At 41.3% G+C, this 14,432-nt stretch overlaps 1 protein-coding gene across 2 annotated transcripts in view; it reads left to right on the top strand.

Moving 5' to 3' along the window:
* The window catches only part of NALCN (sodium leak channel, non-selective), a 280,814-nt gene that overhangs the window by 241,375 nt on the left and 25,007 nt on the right, over positions 1-14,432 (top strand). For both annotated transcript variants that reach the window (XM_068984391.1, XM_068984390.1), the window contains 3 exons: positions 1,375-1,481; positions 10,178-10,298; positions 10,387-10,485. In XM_068984391.1, coding sequence (XP_068840492.1) covers positions 1,375-1,481; positions 10,178-10,298; positions 10,387-10,485 — 327 coding nt within the window. The remainder of the gene's footprint in view (positions 1-1,374; positions 1,482-10,177; positions 10,299-10,386; positions 10,486-14,432) is intronic.

The raw sequence follows: 14,432 nt of genomic DNA, 5'->3' as shown, positions 1-14,432 counted from the left end.
GTGGAGAGCTCAGAAGGAAAGTCTAAGAAAGCTTAGCCTTTACAAAGGCCTTTGAGAGCCAGCAGAACAACTGAAAAGAAATCGGTGTAGTGAAGCACGGTCTAGGTCTTTGTAACAGAACGAGTTCTTTTCTAGTCCTCACATAAGACGCCAAGGTCAAGTGAGCCGTGTGGTTGAAGGGGGTATCCAAGTTCTGCCTTGGATCTTCCATTCACTTCTGTAAAAGAAGAGACAAGCTCAAGGAAAAGAGGAAACTACATACCCCCAACATTTGGATCATACAACTCTCATTTAAAGGCCATGAAGCTTGTGCTGTTGACGCCATGGTTCCAGCTGGAATCGTGTAACATGTGATGTCTGATGGCTGGCTTCTTTCACTTGGCATCGTATCTTCAGCATTCATCCATAGTGTAGCATCTGTCAGTACTGTATCATTCCTATGGCTGAGTTATATTCCATTGTGTGGATATACCACATGTGTTTATGAATTTGTTCACTGATGGACACGTGAATTGTTTTCACCACTGGGCAACTATGAAGAATGCTGTTTATGATGATAATGATATAAACACTCATGTACAAATTTGTATGTGGATATATGTTTCATTTCTCTTGGGTAGATGTCTAAGAGAAGAGTTTCTGGTTCATACGGTAGCTCTCAGTTTAATCATTTAAGGACCTGCCACACTATTTTCCAAAGTGGCTGCGCCAGTTCCCATCCCCACCAGCAGTGTTTGAGAATTCTAGTATAAGGATTAGAATTTCTGCTCGTCCTCATCAAAGCTTGTCATTGTTTGACTTCCTGATTACAGCCTCCTTTGTGAGTAGGAAATGGTTTTCCATTGTGGTTTTGATTTGAATTTCCCTCATGGCTAATGGGGGCTTCCCTCATAGCTCAGATGGTAAAGAATCCACCTGCAATGCAGGTGACCCTGGTTCAGTCCCTGGGTTGGGAAGATCGCCTGGAGAAGGAAAAGGCTACCCACTCGAGTATTCTGGCCTGGAGAATTCCACGGACTGTATAGTCCATGGGGTTGCAAAGAGTTGGACACGACTGAGCGACTTTCACTTTCATGACTAATGATGCGGAGCATCTTTTCATGTGCTCATTGGCTATTTGTATCTCTCCTTGGAAGAATGTCAGTTCACTTATTAATACTGGCCACTTGCTAAACAGTCTCAGCATCGACTTTCACCTGCTTATTTCTGAAGTCTTTATCACTACTAGTTGAGTCACTGTGCACATCTGTGTTGTTAGATAAAAGACCTCTGTTGTTCTGTCTAAAAAGTGTTGCGGATCTTTTATCTTTTCTGAATTCATTTTCTAACCAGATTCCTCTCTTCATCCTTTTATTTTTTTTCCCCCTGTTTTAGGAAGATTGTAATGGAATATTCAGAATTAATGTGAGTGTGTCCAAGAACTTAAATTTAAAATTAAGACCTGGAGAGAAAAAACCTGGATTTTGGGTGCCCCGTGTTTGGTAAGCATATCAGAAAAATATCCTGAAAAATGCCATATTTGCCAGCATCAGGGTTTCCCGCCCCAGTTTTATTGAGAAATAATTGCCACATGTCACTACATAAGCTGAAGGCATACAGTATGATGGTTTGATTTACATGTATTGTAAAATGATTGCCACAATAGGTTTAATTAACATCCATCATCTCATATGGGCTTCCCTTGTGGCTCAGCTGGTAAAGAATCCACCTGCAATGAGGGAGACCTGGGTTCGATGCCTGGGTTGGGAAGACCCCCTGGAGAAGGGAAAGGCTACCCACTCCAGTATTCTGGTCTGGAGAATTCCATGGACTGTACAGTCCATGGGGTCGCAAAGAGTTGGACATGACTGAGCATCTTTCACTTTACTTTTCATCTCATATAGACTTAATAGAAAGAAAAAGAAAAAATTCTCTTTGTGATGAGAACTCAGGATCTAGTCTCTTAACAGCTTCCTTCTGTATCATACAGCAGTGTTAACTATAGTCCCCATATTGTACATTACATCCCTAGTATTTATTTACCTTAAAACTGGAAGTTTGTACCTCTGCCCACCTTCCTCCACTCCCTGCCCCGCCCAGCCATCCCTGCCTCTGGTAGTCATGAGTCTGATCTCTTTTTCCTATGACTTTCATTGGGGGTCAGTGGTGGTGTTCTGTTTTGCTCTTTTGGAGTCCACGTATAAGTGATAGTATGCAGTATTTGTCTTTCTCTGTCTGATACATTCACTTAGCATAATGCCTTCTTGGTCTATCCATGTTATATGTAGGTATCTATAGTATAAGGTTTTAAAGCAGCATAATATGGCATGAAACTGAAAGTAAAGAGTGACTTAAAAGTAATGCAAGGCAAAGCATTGGATTACAGTCGGACGCAAAACGAAAATAAATAAGAGAGCAAGTAATACACTTAAGTCCCAGATTGCTTCGTGAAACTAATGAAATCACTGCAAAATCTTTCCAATACCTTAAAGTATGTATCTGAATTCATACTTTAAAAATTAGTGAGACTTATAGAAAAGAAGGAAATAATGCCATTTGCAGCAACGTGGATGAACCTAGAGATTATTGTACTAAGCAAAATAAGTCAGACAGAGAAAGACAAGTAACATGTAATATCACTCAACTGTAGAATCTAACTGAATAATACAAATGAACTTATTTACAAACCAGGAATAAACTCACAGGCATAGAAAACCAGCTTATGGGTACCAAAGGCGAAAAGGGAGGAAAGGATAAATTAGAAGTTTGGAATTAACAGATACACGCTACTATATATAAAATAGATAAATAACAAGGACCTGCTGTATGTAGAGCACCGGGAACTATATTCAATATCTTATAATAGCTATAATAGAAAAAAACCTGGAAAAGAATATGTATATTCTATATAGAGAGAATTACATATAGAATATATTATAGATAGAATTATATAAAGAATATATAGGAAATATTTTATATAGAATTATATGTAAAATATAGAAAATATATATGCTATATATATATATAAATCACTTTGCTGTACACCTGAAACTAACAACATTGTAAATCAACCTTACTTCAATAAAAATAAATAAATAAAGATTTTAAAAATTAGTGAGGCTTCAAAGAAAAAAGATTTTCCATCAAACTTGTTCAGATATTAATTTTTAATTAAACCAATTTAAAAATTTTTAATAATGTTAATCAAATCAAAACTAACCTCATCCTGACATCATATCTTTAAGGAAGATGTGATGTTCTGATAACAGTTGTAGAGAAGCCTGAATCATAAAGCTAGTTCAATTTTAAAACCCATTTACTTTGAAGGATTTTGTTATTGAAACCCTGGAAGGGAATAATCAGTAACATGATTGTATCTCTCTAAAAAAAAATTGTTTTTTTTAAAAATAAGTTTTTAAAGCATTTACATAAAAGCCGGAAGTATCTGGTACCTTTGTTCTCATCCATTTTCCTAGCAACTATGAATGGGATCTCTCAATCTGCTTCACTGATACACTGAGGGCTCTGTCAACTTCATTTTTCCTTTTAAATCCTTATCTGTTTTCTCTTTATTTCATTTTTATCTCTTAGAATAATGAGTGAACCAGAGCAACTGCTCTGCTTTTGTCCAATTGATATTCTCCACTAAATGTCAAAACCCTTTAAAAGGAATAGCGTTTCACCCAGTTGTACCCTTAGGACTCATCATTACCTGCTTTGGCATTCCTATAATATGAAATTCACCTTCATAAACAATTCAATACAATTTATATTGGTTTTTTCTAATACCAGAGAACTATGGGAAAAGAGATTAATTTTGGATATAAGGCTTGAGCATGGTTAGAGAAGTATATAGCACATGGGAATATCTTTATCCCAGTGTTAACTAGAAAAGCCGTCTAATTTACATTACCATAAAAAATTAAAGAAGCACAAAACGTTTATTTTGTTGTGAGATTAAAACTCATTATTATACCTTAAATAATTTATTTATATCAGGACATCAGTTTTTGTTTTTGTTTTTGCCCCTGCTGTTTTGGAATTTTGGCTAAAGTCTCAGGCTGAGGTCACTAGAAGATAAAGTATTCTGACGTTTTAAAAAAGACCAACTAGCTCAATCCCAGGAGAACTTACTAAAACATTCTCCACCTCCATTATCCAGCTTCTGTAAAGGAAACCCCTGCACTCAAAGATGACGTCATGGTAGTGAAAGAAGTCAAGAGCAGAGAGTGCTGTGGCTTCAGCTCCCATCACCGTTGGGGAAAGGTGGTGGGTGCTCCCCACCCAGGTCCAGTGAGCACCCCCGGGAGGACCAGCTGCTATCAGAGATTGGCACGGCAAGAAGGGAGGCTCTTGTGGGCAAGCTGCTTCTCGCCAGCTGGCAGGACCGAGTAGTCTGGTGTTTCTGGAGATCCAGATCCGCGTCATCCCTGCAGGAGGGCCGCCTGACCTGAGCCTTCTTGCTGGAAGCCTGCTGCACAGGGCCGTGTGCCTGTGCATCACACCGCTGAGCCCCTGCGCTGCAACCAGGGAAGCCCGTGTGCCCTAGGGCCGCTGCTCCCCTGCAAGAGAAGCCGCCGCAGTGAGCAGCCTCTGCACGGCAACCGGAGAGTAACCCTGCCTGCCGCAACTGGAGAAAAGCCTGACCTAGCACAGCCAAAATCAAATCGCAATAATAAACTCATTACTTAAAACAAAAGAATATTGAGATATTAGTAAAGCCAACAGATCAAGAGAGAATTACCCCTGGAAAGATAGTTCGGGACTTCCCTGGTGGTCCAGGGGCTGGCTCTCCTCCTGCCAATGCAGGGGGTGCAGACTCGGTCCCTGACTGGGGAGCTAAAATCCCACCTGACTCAGGGCCAAAAAGAACTAAAACATCAGGCAGAAACAATATGGTAACGAATTCAATAACGACTTTGAAAATGATGCACATCAAAAAGAAAAAGAAAAGATAGTTTGCTACTTATAGTTCCTGGTGTAGCGGGGGAGGGGCATAGGACATCACAGGGGACCACGTGGGGAAGCACCGGGTGAATCGGCAGGCAGAGAGATGGGGAGAGCTGGGGCAGGGAGCCCTTGTTGTGGCTTCCCTGGGACGGGACATGTGAGGCAGGGCCAGCAGGCTGAGTAGTCTCAGGGGCTCTGGGGCATGCATGCTTGCATGCTAAGTTGCTTCAGTCGTCTCTGACTCTTTGCCACTCCGTGGACTGTAGGCTCCTCTGTCCATGAGATTCTCCAGGCAAGAATACTGGAGTGGGTTGCCATTTCCTCCTCCCAACCCAGAGATCAAACCCCTGTCTCTTGAGTCTCCTGCCTTGGCAGGCAGGTTCTTTACCACTAGTGCCACCTGGGTCTGGAGCAGAGATTCATCCAGAGTGCTCTGGTCCCTGGCAGTGGGGTGATGAGGGCAGGCGGATGGTGGCCCTGAGTACAAAAGCTGGATACAGGAGGTGGTTGGGGTGTGAACTCGGGTGGTTGGTTTGTATTTGGGGGGGAAAAAAAAGCCTTGTAAAGGAATCTTCCTAAGTTGGGGGATGGTGATGAGGGAGACAGGAGGCCAGGAAAGGTGACTCAGATGTTTTATCCGGTCGTCCAGAACAAAATTCGTCCAGCATCTGTACGTAGGACAGGTGTTAAAGGACCAGGTTTACGATTAAAACGTGGAATATTTCTTGGGAACACAAAAATGAGCTCCGTGAAAGAACAGTGACTGCTGAGAAGAAAGGGCCCAGGGACAGAGGCCAGCAGAGTCAGATACACAAGACAGGACCCCACGTCTCTAAGTCCAGCTAATCCCACCCCGTCTTGTAAGAACCGGGTGTCACCATATGGGGGGAGTAGACCAGAGTGGCCGACCTTCATTTTCTCTCTTCAGACCACATGTCAGGCTTGAGCTGCTGAGAGTAGGATCCTGGTACAGGTTTGAATGGAGTAGGAATTTTAGACTGAGGCTCATCATATAGTGAAAAGTGGCCAAAAATTTTTTAGAATCTCCCTGAGCGGTAAAGGACCTGCCTGCCAATGCAGGGGTCGTGGATTAGATCCCTGGGTCAGGAAGACCTCCTGGAGGAGGAAATGGCAACCCACTCCAGTATTCTTCCCTGGAAAGTCCCATGGACAGAGGAGCCTGATGAGCTACATCCATGCGGTCACAGAGTTGGACATGACTCAAGTGACTTAACAAGCATCCATGTAAGATGTCAGGAAGGGAATATAATACACTGAAAGGTAGTATTGGGAGAAGAGTAAGCCATTTCTGGTCGTACCCTATGGTGTTCACCTTGTTCCATAAAACCAGCTCTCTATGATTTTAAAATCAGCTAATTGAAATGTAATGTTTTATGCAAGTTACTATTAAGGACTTCAAGATCAATGACATTTTAAAAGCATAAACAGAGAGACATCTCTTGAACATTATCACAATAGTTTTTCCCATTTGTTCAGAATATAACAACTTGGGTGAGTTTTAGCGAAATATAAATCTTTCATCAAATAAATGTCAACTTGTAACCGTTAAAGTTTTCACATATTTTCTTTCTCTGATAATCTCATCAAGAGTTAGCAGCTGTAATTTTTGTAATTTTATATTGGCTAATTTATGATTAAGAAAATAACTTATATCTCAGAATTGGCCTAGAGGAATGTTTTGATAATTATAATTAGGATATAAATATGCAGTAGCTAATTCAGGAGGCAGTCTGGTTTCTGCATTCTCTCTTCAGAGGAATACATTCATCTTCTTCTGAATCACTTGGACTTGATGAGATAAAAATTACCTTGGTGAAAAGGATTAAACATATATATTATAAATATTGTATATTTTGTTGTAAGCAGAGATCTGGGATTTAGGAAAATGAAATGCATGAAAGAGAAGTCAACAAAGTCCTCAGTTTTGCAATAAATGTATTTATTGTTTACTCTTCTCCAGGTACTATGCTGTCACTGGGGACAAGCAATGATTTTCGACCCTTAAAACCTTGAAGTCTAGTGGAGAACAGGAAATAAAATTAAAATAGTTTAATACGATATGCTGAGGTTTTAATGCTGCATAAATAAGCCCCTAAATTCACCTGAAGTTCACCAGAAGTTTACCTCTAGGCAATTTCAGATCACACGGTGATATATTCTAGGAGAAAGAGATCAGATGTCTCTGGAGTCTAAGCCTCCAACAATTTGGGTATGCACTCTAAGAAAAAGAGTGTAAAACAGTGTTGCTCTGTTAAATTTAACAGAAACATGTGCGTATGCAAACTCACTTCCCCGGCCCTTCCTGAATCTTAGAAGGGGCCTTGGCCAAGGAGGGGCCTTGAGGCTTAAGTTTTGTTTGTATTTTTCATTGTTGATTTAGCTCTTTTTGGCTGTGCTGGGTCTTCCTTGCCGCACGGGCGCTTTCTCGAGTTGCGAGGCATGGACCTCTCGTTGCAGAGCACGGGCTCTAAGCACGTGGGTTCCGTAGTTGTGGCGAAGGGTCTCAGAAACACCGCGGCATGCGGGATCTTCCCGGATCAGAGATCGAACACGTGTTCCCCGCACTGGCAGGCGGATTCTTAACCACGGGACCACCAGGGAGGTCCCGAGGTTTAACTTTTCAGTTTCTCTAGCTGATTATCAGGCTAAAGATAATAAAAGGCAGGTGTATCAGCCTTTGATTCCAGGGCGAAGGGTCCAGTGGCAGTGGCAGGAGAAGCACCTAACCCAGAGCATGATTGGACCAAGGAGAAGGACCGAAAAGAGAAGACACTCAGTTCACTCCTGAAGGGTGGATAGGAATTAGGCAGGTGGAAGGGGGAGGAGCCACGGGCAGGTGGGAGGGAAGGGCGAGGCAGAGGTTAGAGGGTTGCAGGCTGCGTGAATTCAAAGGGCTGTTACCAAAGAGCAAGGCAAAAAATAGAAGCCTGCATTCCAAGAAGTGCAAGTTTCGGATGTCTTTAGAGTAAAAGGCAGAGATGTGGCAGATACCAGGTGCCGTTCTGGACAGTACCATGCGCTGCACCTTCAGATCCCAGGGCAGAGGCTAAATTCCTCTCCTCCAAGGCATCTCCATCTTCCCAGGGGAGAACAAGTCTCCTTATCATGACCTGGGATCCTTGGAGCATTTGTCACCAGGGGTTACAAAACTGACCAGATTGTGAGTCAGGACTGATTCTTCATTTCCTGAATTGGATGGACAAGATTTGCTGTTGTTTAGTCGCTAAGTCGTGTCCAATTCCTTGTAACCCCGGGGACTACAGCACACCAGGCTTCCCTGTCCTTCACTATCTCCTGGAGTTTGCTCAAACTCATGTCTGTTAAGTCCATGATGCCATCCAACCATCTCATCCTCTGTTGACTTCTGCTCTTGCCTTCAGTCTTTCCCAACATCAGGGGATTATAAGCCTTTAGAAATTAACCAGGAAAGAAAACAAAAGGACTGCAGAAAAACTGACAATAATGGATTGTGCTTGGGATTTGTTGAAGTCCTCTGTTGGTGAGGTCTCAAACTTTCTAATTTTAGTATCAGGAACACAGCATAAACAGATAGCTTATATGATTGAAACTGAGACTTTTTAAATGTTATTTAGTCTTCCAATGATTTAAATCTATGATCTTCCATTTTATTTTTCTTGTTTTAGCCTAAAAGTATATTTTAACATATTCTGACTTCTAAAAGATTTAGAATATAAAAGTAGCTTGAGCTGTTGCAAATTCAGCTTAGAAAGCACTTCTTACATAAAGAAAATGGATGGGTAAGAAAGTTGGACATCAGATCCGAGAGCTGATTCACTTTGTTGTGTGTGTGTGTGTGTGTTTCCAAATCCTTATTCAAGAAAATTCTGGCGTCTGTAGAATCCTTACAGCTCCTGTCTGCTATAAAATATATTAAATTTAATTGAAACGCCCAAAAGAAAAGAGTGTTGGAAAAATCTAAGAGAATATGCCTGTACTTTCATACTTAAAAAGTACAAATCAGAATCCCAAAATGTGTATTTCTGAGTGGGGCTTTTTTTCTCTCTTTTTTACTACATAGAAAAAAAGCTGATATACTAATCAGCTCTAAACCTTTAAAAACAAGTCAGTCTCAGTTTTATGTTTTCTTTTTAGATTCCCACATATTTAGCATAAAAAAAAAAACTTATAAAAGTATATCTCATGACTGTCTCTGGTAGAAAAATACTAAACCAGATTCCCCCAAGAGTGTTGGCCTCCTATGAAGGTTAACTTTTGATAAATGTGCTAGCAAAAAAGAAAAATTATCAAAATATAGTCGAGCTAGGCTTCAGTTGGTCTACTCAATTCAGTCATCCTGAGCTCAATTCATCAAATCCAGGAAATGTGACAGTAGTCAGGATTTTCAAGCGTGTAGTTGTCTAAATATTTTAATTATTTAAAATAACCTCAGAAAAGGGGAAAAAACACTAAAATTTTCTTCTGCTAATGAAACTGTTGGCTAAGACCTGTAATGAATAGGGGGTGGGGGTGGGGGTGGGGAATGCAGTGTAGTAGAGATATTAGTGAGAAAAGTGTCAGATAAACAGGAAATGAGACATTGTCCAGAATGCCCCCACACACACCTAGAATAGAGGGGCCAAATAGTTTTAGAAATCAGACGTTAACTGCGGGTGTAAACAACACTGGGGTCTGTAAGTAGTGTCTGTTGAGTCTCTCGGAGTTAATGAGAGATAAAGTCCACAGGCTCCATACCACCCCCAGGACCCTCAAAGCACCGCTAGGTCACAGCTTGCTGCTCCCGTGATGACGAAGAATAAAATCAAGTGGCCAAACTCAACTCATTTTACACTTTCTGTACTAACAGCAGAATTTGTAATCTATGCTTTTAGAAAGGTTTTCTAATGTAAAACTATTCCAAAATTCACATCCAGACTCCAGCGCCCCTTTGTAAGGCTTTCCTGCACAAGCTCTAACCGGTCCCCGGTATAATCAGGACTAGCCCAAAGCATTGCAGACCCTCTGGAGCTAGTAGTCACAGAGTGTTTTGTCCTTTGGGGTTGAGAACACCTCCCCATTACCTAATAATTAAGTACATAATAAATTCTAACATGCTGATGCATTGTTATGAATTAGTAATCAAACATCACCTAGCCCCCCTTCCAAGTGCCAGGTACACGTTGCACCCAAGAGTGGAGAGTTATAGATACTGCCTCAGAGTGCTTCTCAGCAGAATATCATGGGGAAAATTCCTCTTTCTGACCCACAGGGCAAATCCTCGGAACTTTAACTTTGACAACGTGGGCAATGCAATGCTGGCATTGTTTGAAGTTCTGTCCTTGAAAGGCTGGGTGGAAGTGAGGGACGTTATTATTCATCGTGTGGGGCCGGTAAGCACTCACTGGAATCCTTTGAACGAGACCACAGCTGCTTTCATTGGCTTTGACGGATAACAGTATTTTTTTTTCATTTATACAGATGCATGGAATCTATATTCATGTTTTTGTATTCCTGGGTTGCATGATTGGACTGACCCTTTTTGTTGGAGTGGTTATTGCTAATTTCAATGAAAACAAGGTAAGAATTCTTGGTTTGAATTCCGCAGGGTTTATTCTTTCCTAGCAGCTCACTTTGAGTCCTGTTTTTCATACCCCGCATGAAGTCACCTTTAATTGTGATGTGACTGGTGTAAATAATCTCCATAACTATTTTACAAGCTACCTCATTGCTGCCTTTCAGGCACAGTATTTGAGAGCAGGATTCTCTTGCAAAATCTTCTCTTTTGGTAAGGGTGTTATTAATTTGCCTAGGACTGAGAAAGCTCATCTCCTATTGTCCAAATTGAAAGGCTGCCAGGCGAGTTATTAAAATACAATAGCTGAAACCATGCACTGATTGCAGGTAATACTACTTTCACAAAATGCAAATTGGATGCTTCTTGGTGAGTCAGTAGGTGAACTCAGAATTTTGATGGGTGTGGGTGGGGACTTGCAATAGAAGTTTTGAAATCCTAATTCCTACGATAAAAGGAAGATTTGTCTGATTTCACAGAAAACGTTGCATCCTTTATGAGTTCGGGATGCGTGCTGAGTTCCTAGCAGCTCTAATGAGCGGTACAAGAGCTCACAAAAGGAAAACAGCAAGTGTAGTTTCCTGGCAAAAAGAGTTTGGGAGAAACATTGCCTGTCATTCTTCTGGACGTGGCTGCGATGCCCTCTGTTCGATTAGGGTGGATCTTCCTCCGGAATCACGCACTGAGGTTTTCCATGGGCATGTCTCGAGTCTCACAACTCTAAAATGCAGACTACAGGGGTGAAATCATTGTGTAGGGGTTTGGAAGAAGTAGACGATGGGGCCAGGATTCAGCAGTGGGGCCCATTACATGTCAGCCCATTACCGACAGGTCGTTCAAGGGTGTGAAAATGTCTCCTGTTGCTCTGCATTGAATTAAAGCTAGACTTACCTGCCTCGCACCAGGCCGTTCCTTATCACTCATAGCCGGGACCGGTTTGCATGCCTTCACATCAGGGCCCTTTGGTTTGCATCGCTGCACGTGGGACTGTCTCATTCACGTCCCCCCAGGCTCTCCACGTGTGTGGTACCAGCAACTCAGCCAGTTGCCACCTTTGATGTGTGCCTAATGAGGATGTCATTTCTTTCTGCCTTTCAAAGGGTGCCTACCACTTGAAAATCTCCTCTCTAGCCTCCAGTGATACTCCAGCTCATGGAAACATGGAATTTAGAGAGAGAGAGAAATAGAGATCATTTGGCCCAGCCCCCTGTTTTACGTTCCCACATTCATAAATGAGTTTCTTTAAGCCCTACCGTGTGTTCCATTTAATATCACATGGAAAGAGGACAATGGATCTTTTTAGATGCCTTTGAGCCATGCCAGGGAGCAGGCACTGAGAATTCCAAAACTCAGGCTGAAGTTAATGAGTCAGTTGACACATTAGGGACTGCTTGCCCAGAACACCTTCCCAGGCCCTCTGAGCAGATCTGATTGCAGACGAATTCAGTTCAATTCAGTGACATAAATGAAACAACATCAAATACCCAGTGAGTGAAGGCAGGTGCATAATTAATTGCAGCCCTTGAACTTAGAGGAATGGCTGAAGTAAGCAGAATAACGAGAGGTCTTGGCTGTATTGATGTTCAGAAGGAAAAAAGAAAGAAACCTCTTGGCCTGAGAGAACGGAGAGTGGATGTCAGCTCAGATGGGTTCTTAGGAAAAGGGGAAAATGGAAGAAACTGTGTAACAGACATTAAAAACATGATCAGTTCATTAGAGATGTAAATTTCTCAATTATGTGAACCTTTTAGGAAAGATTGTTTTTTGTGATAGAAAATCTCAAAGCATTTATATAAATTGTTTATAAAATAACATGAAAACTGACAAGGTATATATAAATCAGTAATTAGATAGAAATGTACTTACATGTACATGTTAGAGAAATATCAGATATTAATGTGCCAAATATACAAATCAATAAATTATAACCAGAGTAACAAAGTGAGATAGAAGAAAATGAGAGGAAGAAAATAACAAAAATAAGAACAGAAGTTAATGGCATTGAACCCAAAGTAACTTACAGAAAAGCCCAAGAATGGTAGAAGCTGCTTTGTTACAATAAATCAGATTGATATGCCTTGTGCAGAGGTAAGCATGAACAAAAATGGGGAAAAGCAAGCTATGGTAAGTAAAATAGTGTTGTCACTGTTACTGTTGCAGGAAGGCAGACCCCTTCCAGGGCCCAAAACTGGGCTCTTGTCTAACACTCAGAAATGAATTGTCCGAGGAGACAGATGTGCTGACGAAGCAAGAGATTTTATGGGAAAGGGCACCCAGGTGGAGAGCAGTAGGGTAAGGGAACCCAGGAGAACTGCTCTGCCGCGTGGCTCACAATGTCGGGTTTTATGGTGATGGGACTAGCTTCTGGGTGGTCTTTGACCAATCGTTCTAATTCAGAGTCTTTCCTGGTGGCTGGCGCACGCATCACTCAGCCAAGACGGATGCTAGCGAGAGGGATTCTGGGAAGTGGACGGACATGCGGTGTCTCCTATAGACCTTTCCCGAACTCTTCCAGTTGGTGGTGGCTTATTAGTTCCATATTCCTTATCAGGATCTCCTGTCATAAAACAACTCATGCAAATGGTTACTATGGTGCCTGGCCAGGGTGGGCGGTTTCAATCAGTGTGCTTCCCCTAACATTACAGGGGTAGAAAGTTAGGCTTACAGAATAGAGCACAGAGCCCTAGGAGAGACCCATGTGTATATGAAACAGAAGTAGCAGGAGTCAGTGGCGAAGATAAGACTGCCCACAGTGATGCTGCGGTCATTGACTGACTGTCTAGATCTCAGAAACTGAGATTCCTACCTTACAGCGTACTCAAAAATGAATTCCAGATCTATGAAAGACCCAACTATGAAAAGCAAAATTTAAACCATTTTTAAACCATGGAGAATCTGCTTTTGACCGTGGAATAGTTGTAGAGTTCTTGACATTAACCACAGAGTAAAATGCATATAGAAAAAAAAAATTGCAGGTCAGATTATATAAAAGGAAAAGTTTCTGAATGATAAAGGACATATTAAGCAAAATTTAAAAAAAATAAAGCTGAGGAAATATTTATAATTCACATCCCTGACAAAAGATTAGTATCCAGGATAGATTAAGAATTTCTACAAGACATCAACAGTAATATCCAAATACAAAAATGAGCAAAGAATATGAACAGGCAATTCTCAAAGGAACACATGGGACTCACCATTTATACATATTAAAATGTTTCATCTCATTAATATTAAAGCTATATCAGATACATTTCACACTCATCAAATTTCTAAATTAAAATATCTGATAAAGTCAAGTATGGGCCAGAATATAAGGAAATGGGAACACTTGTAGATTGAAACCAATGTTGTTGATTATTGCTCTTTTGGAAATCTCTGGTAAATATGGAAATACATAAACTTCCAGGCCCCAGCAGTTCCTCTCTTGGAGATTTAGCACAGAACAAGACGTTTCCCGTGAGACAGTACACGTGTTCACGGCAGCATTGTTGATAGTCAGTAAACCTAAAATGATAACTTCTGACAGATTTGTACAGTGGGATACGATGTGAGCGGTTAACATAAACGAATCAGATCTAGTATCTAGTTGTAAGGAAAACGTAACGTTCAATGAAGATAAAAACAAAACTGCATTACATAATTTTTAAAATTCAAACACGTTTTCAAAAACAAACACGTTTTTATATATGTATGCATACATAAGAGTCAAAAGTCTGAAAATGCAGTGAGAAGAGTACCCCTCAGGCAGTTAGCCTGGTGTCAGGTAAAGCTCGCTGGGAGTGGGGAGGTGTTTTTCCCAGTTTCTTAAATTATGCATGAGTGCTCAATCCCTTCAGTCATGTCCGATTCTTTGCAACCCTGTAGACTGCAGCCAGCCAGGCTCCTTTCTCCGAGGGATTCTCTAGGCAAGAATCCTGGAGTGGGTTGCCATGCCCTCCTCCAGAGGTTC

The sequence above is a fragment of the Capricornis sumatraensis genome, chromosome 12 (assembly GCF_032405125.1).
Source record: "Capricornis sumatraensis isolate serow.1 chromosome 12, serow.2, whole genome shotgun sequence".
NCBI lineage: Eukaryota > Metazoa > Chordata > Mammalia > Artiodactyla > Bovidae > Capricornis > Capricornis sumatraensis.
This window is presented reverse-complemented; position numbering and strand designations above follow the sequence as displayed.